This window comes from Tympanuchus pallidicinctus, unplaced genomic scaffold (genome assembly GCF_026119805.1).
Source record: "Tympanuchus pallidicinctus isolate F22 unplaced genomic scaffold, pur_lepc_1.0 scaffold5, whole genome shotgun sequence".
Lineage (NCBI taxonomy): Eukaryota > Metazoa > Chordata > Aves > Galliformes > Phasianidae > Tympanuchus > Tympanuchus pallidicinctus.
This window is the reverse complement of record NW_026294769.1, coordinates 72,020,900-72,039,651: the sequence shown is the minus strand read 5'-3', so window position 1 is coordinate 72,039,651 and position 18,752 is coordinate 72,020,900. Positions and strand designations below refer to the sequence as shown.

Sequence of the window (18,752 nt, the reverse complement as noted above, 5' to 3'; positions counted from 1 at the left end):
CAAGTGTATAAATGCTATATAGCTAAAACATGCAACGCATTTTTCTTTTTAGCATCTCCTCCAAATGCTGGTCATTTACTTTTGCATATTGTGTTGCTTAGAATTCACACTGGATGCTTGCTCAGAGAAGCAGAATACAGTAATGTCAATCTATTATGAAAGAGGAAAGAAAATTGACTTTAAGTGTTCATTACCTCATGTGATTGTTCTTGGAAATAACTTCATAATTGCATCCTTTGCTTTGCAGACACTATAAGAAACGCTGTCAGGGCCGGATGCGGAAGCACGTTGGTGACCTGTGTTTGCAGGCTGGGATGTTACAGGATTCCCTGGTGCATTATCACATGGCTGTGGAACTTCTGCGCTCCGTGAACGACTTCCTGTGGCTCGGAGGTGTGTTTCATTGATTAAATAACTTTTTAGGAAAATGTTTCTTTTTTTCAGTGAAGTATACAGATGATTTCAAAATCTTTCCTGTAGGTATTGAGATTCAACTGTTAGATTTTTTTTTTTTTGCTTTTACATCTACGAAAGCCATGTGTGTTTAACTTAACATTTTCCTTCTATTCTTAGCTTTACGGTTGCCACCTTTCAGTACCTAAAGGGAGCCTGTAAACAGGAGGGGAGTCAGCACTTTGGAAGAGTAGATAAGAGCAGGACAAGGGGAAATGATTTTAAGTTAAAGGAGAGAAGATTTAGGTTGGATGTCAGGGGGAAGTTCTTTACTATGAGAGTGGTGAGGTGCTGGAACAGGCTGCCCAAAGAGGCTGTGGTTGCCCCGTCCCTGAAGGTGTTCAAGGCCAGACTGGATGGGGCCCTGGGCAGTCAGGTCTGGTATTAAATTGGTGGCCCTGCATGTGGCAGGAAGTTGGAGCTTCATGATCCTTGAGGTCTCTTCTAACCCAGGCCATTCTTTGAATTCTGTGAAAGTCCATTTGGCTTCTTAAGTGCTTTTGTTACAGAATATTGTCCCCAGTACTGATTCCAGAAGGAGAACACCATTAGTAACTGGCAACTATTTGGACTTTGCAGTGCTGGTCAGTCCTGTGAACCTAGCATTTTCTACCTGCTTTACAGTCCACCTATCCAAATCAGTCTTATTGTTTTGGCTATGAAGATTGCTTTGTCTCATGACATTGTAAACCTGAGGATATACAACATCTACTTCCTTTCCTGTGCCCACAGAGCTAATCGTCACATCATAGGAGGCAGAGAGGTTGCTGAAATCTTAGTTGTCCTTGATAAATTGATGTTTGCTGTTCCAAGTCACCTTCTTGTTCTTCATATGCTTGGAAATGGCTTCCAGAAGGATTTTTTTACAGCCTTGCTGGACAGCTGAGTGCATTGGGCTTCCTAATTGCTTTGTAGACCCCTGGTACCTTCTTCCTGATGTTGGGTGTGATGTTTCCCTTTGTCCAGTTATTCTAAAGCTCAAGGTGTAAGAAAGTGGTCTCACAGTGACATTGGCCAGCTGCCTGCATCCTCAGGAGCATCCTAACTGGTTTTGTGGATTTGTTTCTAATTGGGTGAAGTACTTTGGATGCTTTTACTCCTCTGCTGTGGATAGCACTTGTTCCTACAGATGATGCTAATAGCTGTGGGGACTTGAGGAGCCTGAGGGTAAATGTTATCAGCAAGAACAGAGATAAAAAGGGCATTGACTATCTCAGCCTTTTCCACTGCCTACTCTCCAACTGAAGTGTACCTCATATTCATGTAAATAGATGCTTCTACACGATACTTCACTTCTTGAAAGTGTCTTCACTGATCTGCTGGTTTTTGTTTTTGTTTTAGCTGCTCTTGAGGGTTTATGTTCAGCATCAGTCATCTATCATTACCCTGGTGGGACTGGAGGTAAAGTTGGATCTCGTAGAGCACACGGAGGCTCTCTTTCTGCTGAAGCAGGCAACAGGCACAGACCAGGTAAGCAAGGAATTTGACTTCTATTCCAAGCACTGGGACTCAGAGCCCCATTCCAGATGTTTGTACTCTGACCTCCACGCACGGATACACACTCCCCTTACCTATCCATGTTTTCCATATTTGTTCCTCCCTAATCTGCCTTCATTCCTCCTTTTCCCTGCTGTTGGTTAATCTCCCGTGTATCCCATAAGAAAGTCTTGCACAATCCCAGAGTGCTCTTTCCCTGCATCCTAGAATCCATAAGATGGTAGACAGTAACATCCCTCAGTCTGTTAAGGTGATTTGGAGAGCAGTCTGCGAAACCCTTCGAGAGAGTTAACACTCCTGGACTGCTCTGTCTACTCTGATTAAACTGCTGGGTTCAACTCTCATTGTTTCTCAATGCTCTATTGTGATTGTGCAGATGAGTGCATAACCTAACACTTGCTACATGGTATTGAGGCTTCTGAAAGCTTCTGTGGCTTCCTGGAGAGGATGGCTAGGATAATAAAAGAAAAAAAAAAGTATTAATTATTGTGAAATCTGTGCATTTCGAATGTCTGAGCTATAAGTTACTGAAGGCAAGGTGAAACGTGATAATAAATAGCTTTGTTTTTACATGCTTGGTGGGAGAGAGGATGGTGAGACAGGCTTTGGTCTCACCCAGCAGAGCTGTTTGTATATTTTTTATATCTTTGTATGTATTTACAGTCTTCCACAATACTGAAACAAACAGACTCTGGGTTTAAGTGCTGGTCTAAGTATCCGTGAGTGTGTGCAGTCAGAATGAATTCCTTTTAAACAGCAGCTCCACCCATCTTCATTCATCTGTTATCTGTAGTATGTACTGTATGTACTGACACCAGATGATGAACTAGGTAATAAATATTACTGCATTTAGGGAGAAAATGCCACTGAGGAGATAATGTCTAGGGGTTAAAATCTGTCCATTTGGTCCCATAGTGCATTTTATATTGCCCATCAGGATAAAACTTCAACAGTTCTTAATCTTTCTCCATCTTTCAACAAGTCTTCAGCAGTATTCTAACTATCGTTTCTAACGGGTCCTCCTTGTTAACTCAAGAAAGAAACAAATCAGATGTGAAATCCTGAACTCTGCCTGGTCATACAGCATTTGTTCTTTGGTCTTTTCCCTTTACAGTTTTCTATAAGTTTCTTTTCAATACTTTAAAATCTCTGAACTGCATCCTTGTTTATAGTCTACATTGTTAGAGGGACCAGGCTGGATACAAAAGGCATTTCCAAATTTTAGGCAAATCAAAAAATGACCTATGTGGAATAAGCATTCAACTTATGCCTACTTGTAAGGAATATAGATGTGTTAATTACCTTTATTGCTTACTGATGTGCCTGGAATTGCACCTCTTCTTGTGCCTGTACTTCAGCCTTGCCAGCACAGGGTTTCTTGGCACTATCTTGTGCCCAGACTTGGTCAAGAGAAGTGTTTTGTTGTGAATCTCTTCAACAGTTTGGCACTTTTCCATGAAAAAAAAATAACAACTTTGGGCCTGGCTGCTCAAACAAATTGTTGTGTTTATTTGCTTTAAAACGTGTCAAAAACATCTCTGGAGAGAGAAGCATTATATAATGCTTCTATAATACAGACTAAACCCTCAGGAGGAGGTGTTAGTGTTTTTTTTCCCTACTAAGGAGAATTGAAATACTTTTAATACATACCTGGGAAGTGTTGTAGCCATCAGAATGTTGTCTAGTTGGGGTTGATTGACCCTTCAGCTTTTTTGAAGCTCTTTTGATAGGATTAGTTGATTCAAAAGAGAATGAATAGCATAGAGTTTGAAGTACTCGCCTGAGAGAGGGAGGGAACCATGGAGTGGTGGCCATTAAGTTTCCTTGGTCATTATTTGAACCTGTGCACTGCAGTACCCTGCTGGCCATGGAAAAGGAGTTTTGGCATTTTAAGGAAGTTTGACTTTACATAAAGCATTGCTTTAGACTGCTTAACCCTCAATCTTAACTTTATTGCTGAATCAGAACTTAGGTTAGCAAGGAGTTACACGTCTGTTAATCCAGGTTTTGTGCACATCTTGTCAACTTTGAGAATAGTGTGGCTTGTTGGCTTTACTCCAGTAAATTTGATGGTGTGAAATTAATGACAGTCATAAAGTCATAGAATGGGCTGAAAAGGACCACAGTGATCATCTGGTTTCAACCCCCTGCTATGTGCAGGGTCGCCAACCACCAGACCCAGGCTGCCCAGAGCCACATCCAGCCTGGTCTTGAATGCCTGAATTGAATTGCCTTGAACAGCAACCTGTTCCAGTGTGTCACCACCCTCTGCGGTAATAATCAGAGGGGGATGTATTGGATACAGCTCTTCAAAAATGTTCTTCTAGAGTACAGTGTGGATTTAATGCAGGTTTAAGCACTGTAGGACCTGAATCACAGAATCACAAGGTTGGAAACGACCTGCAAGATCCAGTCCAACCACCCCCCCATTCCTATCAGTACCACAAGCACTAAACCATCTCTCGTAGCTCCTCATCCAGGCGCCTCTTGAACACTGCCAGGGACGGCGATTCCACCACCTCCCTGGGCAGCCATTGCAGTGCCTGACCACCCTTTGAGAGAAAAAGTTTCTCCTAATATCCAACCTAAACCTCCTCTGGTATAACTTCTGGCCATATGTTCTGGCCACCTGAAATCAGAATAGAAGTGCACTGCGACAAAAAATTGCCATCTAAAGCAAGGCGTGAGAAAAGGAAGTTGGCTTTAAAGTGTGCAGTGAAAATGATTCAGTTTTTCTTGACCTGTTTTGGAGTTTATTGCAAGTTGATGGTATTTCTACATTTGTTTTTTTCTTAAAAAAAAAAAAAAAAAAAAAAGAATTACCATGTGGTGACTACTTGATATGTAATTGGTAGTCCTTCAAAATAGCAGTGATGATTCTAATAGGCTTTATGATTTCATTCAAGCCTGCTGATTGTTATGAAACAGTGTAAGAGCTTATTTTGTTGGCTATATTTAAGGCTGAAAAAGAATCATTTTTGTTCCTCCTTTTAGGGGCACAAGAAGTTCTCATTGATCCAGGTACATTATTTTCATGCATGTTTCCAAATTATTTTCTTGTTATTATTTGCATTTGTTTTGCATTTATGTACTTAATGCCACTTGCCAAAACCAGTACAGATTCCTGATGCTTCAGGTTTTAGCTATAAATCTTAAATCATCATGAAGAAAGATTTTGCTGTTAGCTTCTGGAAAACACCTGAAAGTGTTCAATCTACAGATGCCTGTGGTGTAATTCTTCTAATGTTGACAGGCACAGGAGAAAGTTCTGTAGTGTTTGAGCACAAGTAACATATATCTGAATTTACAGAGTGAGTGGAAGGTCTCCTCGTGGTGCTTTTCTCTGCAGTTATCCACCTGGAGAAATCAATTCCTGTATAAATTGAGGCATGTGATCCTGCAGATTAAGTCCCGTGTAAAGAGATACAGAGCGTTTCTAAACCTTCTAAACCCTTGATGTATGTTTTCAATGTTATTAACTCTGCAATAAAATTGAGTTATAGAAATAAAATTTTCATACGCTTCATAATACCCAGATTTCCTTGGCCTCTATTTCAGATTCTGATCCCCTGTAAATATAAAGACTCTCCATCTGCTTTCTTTCTTATACAAGAAGAGCAAATCCTTACTATTTTGCTTGAGCCCCAAGAAATTGTTGTTATTAATGTGGAAGGCTCAGACCTGGAGGCCTTCACCTATGCTGTAAAGCTGCATAGGTTGTCTGAGATTGGTCATGGGGTTGGATTTGTTTTAAATGATTGGAGGAGGTCACCTTCAGATAATTACGTTAGAAAGAAGCTTGCACATTTTTTTTGGGTGTGCTTTAGAAATAGTTTGTAATTAAAGCAAAGAAAAGCTGAGTGGTTAAAATTTGCATGAACAGATGTGGCCGTAATGTAATTCTCGCAATCCAATATTTTACTCGTAGTCTGAATACTTGAGTAACTATAAAAGATTGAGGGTTTTTTTCCTTGTTTTGTTTTTGTTATGTCCTGTTTACTGATGTATGATTGATTTTCATTCTTATTTATTTATTTATTTATTTTTGCACTGTAACGTGGTGTGGGAAAACAGTGAAACAGAGCCAGTATTTGCTAGGCAGGGCAGATGCTTTGTGTATGCTCTGCTTAAACCTGCAGCACGGCCCAGGTTTTTTTTTTTTTCTTCTTCTTTTTCTGAGATATTTAATACTTACACAAAGTCCTTCTGCTCATTTCTTGTCCTGTTCTGTTCTAGGTGCACTGACTTCAAATGGGATAAATGCAGATACCAGTGCTGAGATAGGACGTGCCAAGAATTGCCTTAGTCCTGAAGACATCATCGATAAATATAAGGAAGCCATTTCTTACTATGGCAAGGTATTCCTGCTCAGCTTTGAAATGTCACTGCAATTCTTGTAAATAACAAAGTGCTGTGCTTATAGTTTCAGAGAATCTTCTAAAGCACGTGCATTATAATTTTTGAAACACAATAATGGAACAAATGGGAATAATTTATGCTGCTGCACTGAGTGCAGTTGGGACATCTGTGGCCCTTGGTCCTTTGTTTGGACCTGGAACAGCAACATGACGAGGGTGGTATTTACAATGCCTGCTTATACCTGGAGCTTTTGGATTAATTGTCTTAAATTTTTAAAGCAAGTACTTAAGAACAAGTATTACACACTTAGAAGGTTTGTTAGTTACTACTTGCAGCAGTTATTACACACAGCAGCAAAAGCACAGTGCTTTCATGCACTGTGTGAGCTGGATGCTTGTTTGCTGTGCCTGCTGGAGAGATCTCTGGGGAATTCAGAGGTTTCTGAAGGGGGGGGTGCTGAGGCTGGATATGGTTTTATAAGAGGGTTCAGGGAGGGTGGCTTTTAGTGCAGGTGGAGAGGAGGGGTCATGGAGGAAATGCAAAAGACAAACAGAAATGAGGATTTACAAGGATTAAACTGTTTTCATCTTTACAGGAATTTTTTGTAGATTTTTATGCAGATGTTCAGAGCGTAAGATAATAAGGTAGCTTCGTGTTTGCTTTGATAATATGGAGGAAAAATAATCTCTTGCTGTGACAAGAGTGGCTTAATATCCTTGTCAGAACTAAAGCTAAATTTTATTGTGTTACTATGCAGTTATATATCCTTTAATCCCTTTTTTTCCTTCCAATTATTCTTTGATATCTGAAAGTATCTTTAAATGAAGCCACGTGAATGGGAGATGTCATTTCCATGCTTGTACTGAAGGGAAATTATCTAAATGAAAGAATGTGATTTGTGTCTGTGAGTTAATTTGTGCTTAGAAGCTCTGGAGCGTGGCAGTTTTTGGGGGTAGTTTCAGGTAAATTTGAATCTGTCAGTATAACAGTAATTCTCAAGCATACGTTAGGCTTTTCATGTTGTCATAAGGGTAAGTTGCTCATCTAGAGAGGATGTGGTTTCTTCAGAAGGATAACTTGATCAGGGTGTAGGTATTTTGATTATAATAATATCTGTTATGCACTTAGCAAGTAATAACTTTGCCTCTCTACAACTTCACTTGCAAATAACAAATAATTTGGTCCTGTGGCTGTTCAACACAAGTGTATTTAGCTTTTGTCTGTCTGAGAGCTACGCATAGAATAACTCGCTGTAGTGCTGAGGGAGCAGCACTTTCTGCACATTTTTCACATTATCACTGAGCATAAGAAGCCTTCACAGCATCTTCTGAAATGGATTCACTCTCCAATGCTTTGTTTTTGCTGATATCTCAAATACACGAGGAAGTAATGTATAACTGTGCTTTGGTGGTGACTCTTGCATTTCACTTTGAGCTGTATTTCCCCCACTGAATTCCAAACATGACAAACATGTAAGAAAACCCAGAATGGTTTGTGACTGATGGTACTGTTATAACTGAAGATAAAACTGGAGCAGTAAAACTACAGTTCTGTTGGTACAGTTTCCTGTGCCATGTAATATATTTTGTGTTTAGCGGAGAAGGCAAAATAAATTTCCATTTACCTTGATAGAAGAATTTTAGGTGGTGAAGAACTTAAAACTGAGCTGTCAAACAGCAGCTTTCAGCTTACATGGGTATTGTATCGTGCAGGTAAAAATCATCACTTTGTTACAAACCTGCACGTAAATTCCCCACATATCCGAGGTTATCCAAAATGATACCAATATTCCCAATTTTTCTGCTCATCTGAACTCTAAGATGTGAAACTGTGCAGCGTCTCAAAATAAATGTGAGTGAAGAGGCTGAAAATGGTTGTATTGCACAGTAACGTTTAGATGACACCTTAATTTTCACTTGGTCATATGTGGATAATGTAATGGTGTAGTCACTAGACTTAGGGGATGGCAGGCTTTGGTAAGATGTGACAGCTGATCTGTGTGTTGAGGAATACTTATCAAATCTAGTAGGTACCATACTGTAAGCTTTTCTCTCTTCAAGTACAAGAATGCAGGTGTCATCGAACTGGAAGCCTGCGTGAAGGCAGTGAGAGTCCTTGCAATACAGAAAAGGAGCATGGAAGCCTCTGAGTTCCTTCAGAATGCAGTTTATATCAATCTTCGCCAGGTAAGTGCAGAAAGTCCAGTTAATTTTCTGTTCCTGCTTGAGATTACCCTCAAATGTGAAACTCACTCACTTTTAGAAGACTCCAGTTTCTTTTCTGTATCACAGAAGTGAGAACTGTTTACTACTTGCTTCTCATTCCCTTGCTTCTCACCAGGGCTTGACTTCCTATGGTTTTCACATCTGTGAGTCTGGTTAAAGTAGGTGTTCAGAACTCATTAACAAACATGAGGACTTTGAGATTAGAGATTCTACTGATTCTCTCTCATGAAGACAGAATGTTCCACTGCTATTCCATTGAGTTGGGCTAGGGAAAAACAGCTGCTTAGGACAGCTCTCCTGTGATGGGTTTTTATTGCTTGATTGTATCTTGTTCAGTGAAACAGAAAATCAGGAATGGTCTGTTGCAGTCAGTTCAGAGTATAATGCTGCATTTTTGTTATGCAGTGTCAGAGTGCCAAATTAGAAAGGAATTTAGAGGCAAAAAAATATTTGGAACTGTGAGACCAGGAGGCAGCATGTGAAGGAGCAATGTGCATGTAGATCTTTCTGTTTCAGGAAGGAGTTGAACATTGCCATGTGTAATCAAAAGCAGTGTTTGGGTAGTTTCTGTACTTTGTAAGTACTTGCTTTAGAGGACTGGTTCAGCTTTTTAACACTTGATAATATTCAAATAATAGATCTTCATAATGAAAAATGAATAGTGTAGTCTTGCAGCTACGAGCTTGGCTCTGTGTGCAGTTCCTGCAGAGACTATCACAGAATCACTGAATCACCTAGGTTGGAAAAGACCTTCAAGATCAGCAGTCCAACCGTATTATCCTGAGCCTCTCTAGTTAGAGCTGAGTTCTGGTGATCTCGTTCATATCCAGCTAAACAGATGTCTGTACCACCACAAAACAAGCTGGTATCAATGTCTCGTGCCAGTGTCACTGCTTACCAAAAATGGCTGTGCTTGAAACAACTTGTTATAAGCTGTTAGGTGTCTCACTGTTTTTCCTTTTCTGCTCATTCTGGCTTGGTGAAACTAGCAGTTAAAGTCCTCAGCATTGAGCTAAAGCCCTGATCGGGATGGCAAATTAATGAGAGAAGCAGAATAATTGATGTAATTTGAAGATGATCCTTTTGGTGGAATTCGGACTGCATCTTTCAGAAACTCACCAGGAGATAATCTCCTTTGATCATTAAACCTAAAAATGCTCTCATTTTTTTCTAACCCAAAGAGAGGAGAATTTCATTAGTTAATAAACTCATATAAATCATGGGTTTTGTTACAGAGTGCCTAAACTGCTAAATTTTTTCAGTGCTAAGGACCTTCTTAATTATGCAGTCCCTTTCCCTGGCAGCTCTTTAGCCAGTAGCCTTTAACATAGGCCAGTATTTTTGTGAAGCCACTGTGCCTGTATTTTTCCCTGGTTGCTCTTGCATTGTCATTCTCTTGGCCTGCAAGCTTAGGTGTTGCTGTAATTGTGTTTATTGTTTAATTGTGTTTATTGTTGTGTTTATTATGGAAGTAATTACCATCATTGGGAGGATCCCTTGTTCTCCTCCCCCATCCCATTATGTTGTAAATTTCAGAGCAAAAAAAAAAAAAGCAGAATTTAGTAAACGACAAAGTATGTAATGCATTCAAAGAGCTGCTGAGTTATACAGAAGCACAAAGTTTGGCAGCCAGTCAGAATGCAGCACCTGTCCTGATCAAAGCGTGCTCCAGTGTCACAAATAGGAACAACTGTGAGTTGAAGTAGGTCTTTGGGAAAAGCATGTAGAGAAGAAACGTGATGAGAAGGCATCCTTGTTTCTGCCACCTGCTGCATAGGAGACAACAAATAAATCTGGGCAGTCTGGAAGCCCCACTGCTTCTCTTACCGGCCAGCTGCTCTGTTTCCTTCTTCTTTATTTCTTCCATTAAGTTACTTTGATGTACGGCATCAGCTGTTCACCCTGCAGATGCATCTTTGTATATGTAAAGCAGAAAAACAAACAGGGAACTGTTTTCTTCTTGCAGGTAGGTAGAACATCAGCACAACCGATATCAGATAGCAGAAAAACACAGAATAAAGTGTGTGTCTCTGATGGAGAGGAAAACTGATTTCTTTCCACATGTATTTGATCTCCTCAGACTTGTAAAATTATCTAATGAGTCTTCTGATTTTAAGAGGGCTCCAGGGTAATGAGACTTATCTTTGCATCCAATTACAAAGAATGAATTGTAACTGCCAGTTACAAAGGAAGTGAGATTATAAAAGTTTACTTTAATGTAGTTAGGAATAATCAAAAATCATGTAACAAGCTTCTCTTGTGAAAGCTTACAGAATCACACAGAATCACAGAAAGGCCTGGGTTGGAAGGGACCTCAAGGATCATGAAGCTCCAACCCCCTGCCACATGCAGGGCCACAAACCTCCCCATTTAATACCAGACCAGGCTGCCCAGGGCCCCATCCAACCTGGCCTTCAACACCTCCAGGGACGAGGCATCCACAGCCTCTCTGGGCAGCCTGTTCCAGCACCTCACCACTCTCAATCTGTAAAGAACTTCCCCCTCACATCCAACTTAAATCTCCCCTTCCTCGACTTAAAACCATTTCCCCTTGTCCTGCAGTTATCAACCCTTTCAAAGAGTTGAGAGCTTACCTTAGAACAAGCCTGATAAAAAGCTTTCTCATTTGTTTAGATAGTAAACTACGGCCTTTACGATTGTGGTTGCTGACTTGGTTTTTTGTAACAATCAAATGAAAATTAATTAGCTAGAAAAGATGCTCTGCTTTAGGTGTTGGCCATTTTGCATCCGTGTGTTAAACTTGTACAAAATTACGAAGCTAGGAAAGGTATTTGTGATGCTGCACTGATAGTGTGCTGAATGTACACAGCCCTCCCTGAAATAATTAGTTGGTGTATCAGTGTGGGATTGTTTTCTTGTTTCTTTTAAGCCCTTGAGTGGTGACACTGACCTATTTGTGCAGAGGGAAAACACAGTTTTGGTGTCTCTGTTAACAATGAGGCACAGCTTTCTGCAACTGCAAAAAATAAAGTGAGTAGCTTTGAGTGACAAGTGGTGCCAGTGTTGAAAACTTACTCAAATAAGGTAAAAATGAAAACTTTTAAGAGAATCTGTTGCCTCTCAGCTGTTTCCAATTAGTGTGCGCTCACATCTGTAACGCTGTCATGGCCTTCTGTCAGGGAGTGTAAAGACATGACAAGGAACAATGGCTTTTAAGCTAGAAACCAGTAGGTTTAGCTTTGATATCAGTAATTCTTCACTGTGAGGGTGGTGAGGTGCTGCCCAGCTGTGCATGCCTCAACCCTGCAAATGCTCAGGGCACTGGATAGGGCTTTTGGATACCTGATCTAGTGGAAGATGTCCATGCCCTTAGCATGGGGCTGGAGCTGGGTGCTCTTTAAGATCATTTGTAGCCTGAGCTATTCTACGATTCTGTGATTCTCTTCCCATCTTAGCAATTTAGTTTTCTAGACATGTGTGAATACTGACAGTGTTTTGTACTTGAGAAATAGATTTGATAACTTATTTAAGCTTTTCTGACTCTAATACTTGATCAAAATGGCCTTTTCAATTCTGCTGTCATTTGTTGTATTTCACTAGGTTTTTAAAAATGACATAAATAGGGGGGAAAAGAAGTTGGAGCAGCTTCTCTGCCTGAATGGGTGAAATAATGTAACACCTCATGTTCTTCCTGAATGCTGGCTTTTCAAGATTCTGATAAACTGTTCTTAAACTGATCTGTATTTCATTTTTGTGCGTTCTTTTCTTTCCAGCTGCATTTTCAGCTCAGTACAATTGCCTTTTTACAGCTCCTGTTACAGGATTGGTCTGTTGTATGGTTGTGCTGTGGTTTTGCATTGTGCAGTCTTATGTCGTAGGGAAGTAGCAACTTCAGCTGCAGAAGCTGTCTGAAGCTTGCCAGAATGATTTGCTAGTCTGTCTGTGTCTCTGGATCTTTTGAACTACTAGGATTTGAGCTGTCAGATAGGGTCATGGTGCTCTCTGAAAACTCCCAAGCTTCTTTGAGCATTCTTTGTGACACAGCCTGAAATTAGTAGTGACTTACAGAAACAGTTTTCTCACCATTTTGTAATGATGTCAGCATTTATGTGATTTAAAAAATGTTTTGAAGCTTTATGAGTATTTCTGTAAAAGTCATTAGTGTACCTATAATCTTCTGACATTCAGAGTCTGAAAATGCCTGCAATTATTGGAACAGGCTGCCCAGGGAGGTGGTGGAGTCACTGTCCGTGGAGGTTTTATAGAAGCATGTGGCAGTGATGGGCATGGCTGAGTGAGCATGGTGATGATTGATTGATTGATGGCTGGACTGGGTGAACCTTGTGGTCTTTTGCAACCTGTATGATTCTATGTCATTAAACAAAAAATTGAGATTGATGCTTTTCGTTTTGAAGAATTATGTGCAGAAATTCTGGTTTGTGTCCATCATGTTATTTTTCTGTGAACTTTGTCATCGTAAATGCCTGTAAAGCTGTTAACATACAGAGTAACTCTTAGTAATATTTGATATTGCTTTTGTTTGTGCATGTTCAGTATCGTGCACTAGGTGTCATCATTGATCCATTCTGAGAACTCTACTTGTTACTGGATCACAGAATCACAGAATGGCCTGGGTTGAGAAGGACCACAGTGATCATCTGGTTTCAACCCCCTGCTATGTGCAGGGTCACCACCCACCAGACCAGGCTGCCCAGAGCCAATCCAGCCTGGCCTTGAATGCCTCCAGGGATGGGGCATCCACAACCTCCTTGGGCAACCTAACTCTTATTCATTATGAGAAAGGAGCAATTGCACGGGCCCCTTGCATATATGTTGGCAAGCTACAGTAGCATATAGTGGTGGCTTACCAAGTTTGTTTGTACTTGAAACCTAATGGGGCTTGAGCTTTCACTGAATTCTACCCCATTTGTTGACAGTTTGCACAGATACGGTATCATGGTAGGAATATTTTGTGATTTACGAGATCAGAGACTCATAAAAACTGAGAGTTTAGGTTTGCTGTTGAAGTGGTTCAAACATTTAACCTGATAAATGAGTAGTTTTTGGAAGCGGTGTATTTTTATGTTCTTATCGTGCACCTGAATATCATGCTAAGTATCACCCATAAGATATGAAACTCTAGCTATTTTCAGCTGTTTTGACTAACTTACACTTCATAGTACTGATAACTAACTAAGTTGTTTAGAAAAAGCATCCTTGCTGTTCTTGTTAGCAGATGAACTTCTGAAGCAAGCTGAAGATTTCCTGGCAGTAGGGGTTGGCATGACTGGCTGTGTGCAATCATGCTGGCCTTCTGTGGTGGAGATGCCTATTACATTTTTTCTTCTTTTTTATTGTGTTACTCAGTAACATCCTTGAAAACTGTGTTGAATTAAAAACAGTTCCATTTTCTTTTCAATTTCAGCTCTCAGAAGAAGAAAAAATCCAGCGTTACAGCATTCTTTCGGAGCTGTACGAACGAATTGGTTTTCACCGCAAGTCTGCTTTTTTCAAGCGTATCGCAGCAATGCAGTGTGCTGCACCCAGCATCCCAGAGCCTGGATGGAGGGCCTGCTACAAATTGCTTTTGGAAACTCTCCCTGGCTACAGTTTATCATTGGATCCTAAAGATTTCAGCAAAGGTAAATGTCTCTGGGGGAGCATGCGTTTGCTTACGGTGTCACTCAGGTGGCTTTATATTACTGATTTCCTTGAGAAACATCAAATAAAACCCAAATCCTTTACCTATCCAAAAAGAATTGTGGCAAACAGAGTAGCTCTTCAAAACAGCACCTTTGCTTTTTGCTGGTGTTGCTTTTGATAGTTTGGAATTTCTGAGAGCTGCTGCTGAGTGTATTGCTGCGTTCCTCTGTTTGTAGCAAATGTGTTTTATTAATGAGAGCTTCTCTTCTACTGTTTCAAAATGTCTTTGTGATTTTATGCTTGTCAGTACAAGAAAGGTCATTTTATTTCAGTGTATTTTTTAATTATGTGCTTTCAGCTTTGTGTTTGAGAAATTGTATTAATTTCAGTATGGCTTATAATCAAAGAATGAAAGATTCTTTTATACTTTTATACAGAGACACACTCATACAAATATAGATGTAATTACGTGCGTGTGTGTAAGCTTGCATTTGTATCTGTAAGGTCAAATATGTCATGTTTCTCCACAGATTAAATCTGTGTGATATTATCTATAAGACTAGCTTTTAAATATTTAAACAATTTTAAACAATTTTATCTTTTGAATTGCTATTTTTTGGCATCTATTAAAAATAAAGAAAAACCACAATAACAATCCAACAAAGCAAAACCAGCTCATAATAACAAGTGGCTATTCCTATAGTTGCTAAGTACTGTCTTTGCTTTCTGCAAGTTTTTTCATACTGTCTGCCACCATTCTTCAGGTAGGCTATATTTGAACATGCGTTGGCTGCTCCAAAAGTAGTGCCTCCTATTTATTTCCATGGAAACTGGAGGAATTTTTTCACACAGAAGGTGGTGATGCACTGGAACAGGTTACCCAAGGAGGTTGTGGATGCCCCATCCCTGGAGGCATTCAAGGCCAGGCTGGATGTGGCTCTGGGCAGCCTGATCTGGTGGTTGGCGACCCTGTACATAGCAGGGAGTTGAAACCAGATGATCATTGTGGTCCTTTTCAACCCAGGCCATTCTATGATTCTGTGATTCTATGATTATTTGATAGAGTAAATTCTCATGGACAAAACATTGTTTTTCAGCTTAGTCACTCCCATTTGCTGATTTGTGTGGATGAGTTGGTTGACACTCTTCATTTTATAGTGTGACATCTTCATCTGGTGGCTATCAGGAACGTGGCTTGTCTTTCAGGTCACTTCCTGAAGCCACTGCTGAAATGTACCACCCACCATTCAGCATTGAATGCATTGGGTGCCATTTTTTTCACAAGGAGGAATTCAGTTCCACACCTTTGTTTCATATGCACTTCTGTGTCAGATGGCATTTTGTCAGACTTCCCCTCTGCTGCCATCAGCTGCATGGCAACAGAATGTAACAAAATACAGGCATGGCTTGGTCTTTAGACTTTGGGATTAGTCCTTCCTTAGATTTAGGAAATGCTAAGTTTGGATGAAAATGAAGTTTGTTGCATGAAATCTCATCAATTTTTGGTTCTGAAAGTTCAAAAATTGTGCACTGTGTTTTTTCTTTACAGGAAGCGTTAACTTTCTCAATTCCAATGATAAATATTGACAGTAGACAAGAATATATTAAAAAAATTGCTTTACATTTAAAAACAGAAGTAAATCCAAATACCTTGGTTTTCCTATCATTTTGAGTTCAAGCTTTGGGTTTTGTAATTATTGGTTCTGTTGGGTGATTTTTATGTATCGTTAAGTTACTGCTTAATATGTACAGGAAACCAAATAAAATTGTTTATTTTATGACTTCTGCCTTAAGAATAAATAAATTAAATGACTGTTCACTTTGTAGGAACTCACAGAGGATGGGCTGCAGTGCAGATGCGTTTGCTTCATGAACTAGTATATGCTTCAAGAAGAATGGGCAATCCTGCCCTATCCGTCAGGCATCTGTCTTTCCTTCTCCAGACCATGCTGGATTTTCTTTCTGATCAAGGTACGATTTTTAAAAAAGTTATCTGTGCTTTATTCTGTAGTGTTTTTGAAGTGTACTTCATTTGAGAAGTAATGGAAAGGACAGAAATTAGAGGATTGCTTGTATTTTGTAGCTGTTTGCTGGCAATCAATCAAGTATCCAGTGTTAATAATTTCAAATATTGCAATATTCTGACCTTAATATATAGCATCTAACTAAAACTTTCTTGAATGTTTTCCATCTGCAAATTGACTGCTTCAGTGCTTGATTTCCTCTGTAAATATTAGGTGTGTGATTGGAGAGAATAATTTGTGTTGTGGATTAAAAAAATGAAAAGCACTAGAAAATGCTAGCAGCAGCGAAGAGATTGAGAATAATTGGGAAAGGAAAGAAGAGTCTGCTGTAGTTCTGCTGTAGGTTTTCTGAATAAACTGATGGAGTGGATGAGCAGCTGTAAGAGACTCTGGAACAGAGGTGATCTCTTTATCAGTCAAAGGAAAATGCTTTAAAAGTACCACTTTGGACCTGGTGGATCAATGCATTGCTGCAGGACTGGGGTCATAGCCAGAGATATTGGGCTTCTTAGAGAAACCTTTCTGCTGGGAACTGATTGGATCCATCTGTAAGAGGACCTTCACTGGAGAAAGCTTGAAAGTTGCCACGGGAGGAGAATCTTAGTTCACCCAACTCTTAAGAAGGGCAGGAAGGAAGATCCGGAGAACTTTAAGACTGTCAGTCTGACCTTGGTACCTGGGAAGTTTATAGGGCAGATGTCACATTTGGAAGAATCAAGTGAACATGCACAGCCAGCATGGGTTTGCAAAAGGCAGGTCCTACATAACTTGATCTCCATTACAAGATTACTCACTCAGTAGATGGGGAAGAGCTGTGAGTATTATTTACCTCAAGTTTAGTAAAGTACTTGACGCAGTTTTCCACAGTATATCCTGGAAAAAGTGTCTGCTCATGGCTTGGACAGGTGTACGGTTTGCTGGGTAAAAAATGTGCCTGGCTGGCATTGCTCAGGAAGTCCTGGTGAGCAGAAATTAATTAATTTGTTGGCTGCTCACTAGTGGTGTCCTGGGGGTGCTGTTTGACAGCTGGCTGAGCGTGAGCCAGCAGCGTGCCCAGGTGGCCAAGAAGGCATGGCACTGTTCAGTACTGTTCAGTTTTTGGTCCCTTACTACAAGAAAGATTCTGAGTAGCTTGAGCATATGCAGAGCAGTGATGCTGCTCAAGTGACTGGACAGCAAGACTTGTGAGGAGAGACTGAGGGAACTGGATTTGTTTAGTTTAGAGGAGGCTAAAGGGAGACCTCGTGGCTCTCCACAACTACCTGCAGAGTTTCTAAAGAAGAAGGTGTTGGTCTCCTCAGATCTAAAGCTGAAGGTCTGAAGTTGTGTCAGGGGAGGTTCAGGCTGGACATTAGAAAGAATTTCTTCTTGGAGAGTGTGGTCATGCATTTGACAGAGGCTGTTCAGGGGAACAGTGCTGTCCCAGTGTTTGGAGGCATTTAAGAGATGTGTGTCTGTGGTGTCTGTAGTGATGGGACTTGGTATCATTAGATGGATGGTTAGACTTCAAGGAAGGTCTCTTCCAATCTAGATGATTCTGTTGGAAAGCATGTTGGAAGGATGTTTCTGATGGAAATTGAATTCAGCATGTTTTTCTCTCTTTATTGCTTTCAATAATGAGCAAATGTCACTCCTTGGTGACTTCTGCAGCAAGCATTTTGCTGGGAGCCTACTAATAAATTCCCTTGTCTGTTTAGTGGATCAAATCAGTAACAGAGGAAGGAGAACTGATAAACTGAAATAAATTATCTGTCTGTAAATGTTACTTGCTGTTAAAAGGTCCTTTGATTTTTCTAGGCTCATAAGGGAAGTTTCACTGTTGTTTTTTTCTTAAGGATGGAAAATTCCATTGCAGACAAGGCTTTGAGCTGTTCCATATATTTCCACCTATAATATTGCTAGTCCCAAATCTTAAAAAAGTCCAAAGAACTTTTTTTGTATTTGCCACTGAGTTTTGAATCTCCTGAATGTTGGCTGGATGTCAGGCTGCCTCTCTTTACAATGATGTGTTTATTTCTTAAATAGGACACACTTCCTATTTTATAGCTTGTAATTGGTGATGTATGTTAAATACTACACTTAAATTTCAGGTAGTTAGCAGCTCATCTTTAAAAATAAAACTAATGGAAGTGAAAACTCCAAATGAAAGGAAGTTGCCAGCTAAACATTTAGCACTGGAACATAATCCAGCCCTTTTCTGTCTTGGGATTTGCTTTGTATGGGCAGAAAAGGAATATTCCCTTACTCTAGCTTGTTAATCTGATTCTATTCATTTGTTAGATCAGCTGAAATTGAGAAAGTGGGACTTCAGGAGACAGAAAAACTTGATTTCATCTTTACTACAAGGAGAATTTAAAGGATGAGGATGAAATTTAGTGGTTACAATGAAAGATCTAATAATTAGAAGGTCTTGCTTCTATTCACAGAGCACAAATACATTGTCAAAACTGGTTTGTGTTTAAAACACAATTTTCCTGTTTTTGAATTAATTGAATGACACTGATAATTATTATAAAAACAGAACTTTTGTATATAATCACTGGGATTAGAATTTCCAGCCATGGAGCCTGGCAAATCTGAATAAAAGTAT

The 18,752-nt window shown here is 39.8% G+C and overlaps 1 protein-coding gene across 6 annotated transcripts in view; it reads left to right on the top strand.

The window, feature by feature from the left end:
* Positions 1-18,752, top strand: part of TRAPPC9 (trafficking protein particle complex subunit 9) — a 468,020-nt gene that overhangs the window by 9,340 nt on the left and 439,928 nt on the right. For 5 of the 6 annotated variants that reach the window (XM_052703585.1, XM_052703584.1, XM_052703587.1 and 2 more), the window contains exons 3-9: positions 248-393; positions 1,795-1,923; positions 4,945-4,971; positions 6,187-6,308; positions 8,370-8,495; positions 13,921-14,137; positions 15,966-16,109. In XM_052703585.1, coding sequence (XP_052559545.1) covers positions 248-393; positions 1,795-1,923; positions 4,945-4,971; positions 6,187-6,308; positions 8,370-8,495; positions 13,921-14,137; positions 15,966-16,109 — 911 coding nt within the window. The remainder of the gene's footprint in view (positions 1-247; positions 394-1,794; positions 1,924-4,944; positions 4,972-6,186; positions 6,309-8,369; positions 8,496-13,920; positions 14,138-15,965; positions 16,110-18,752) is intronic. The other variant, XM_052703586.1, reaches the window with a different exon arrangement.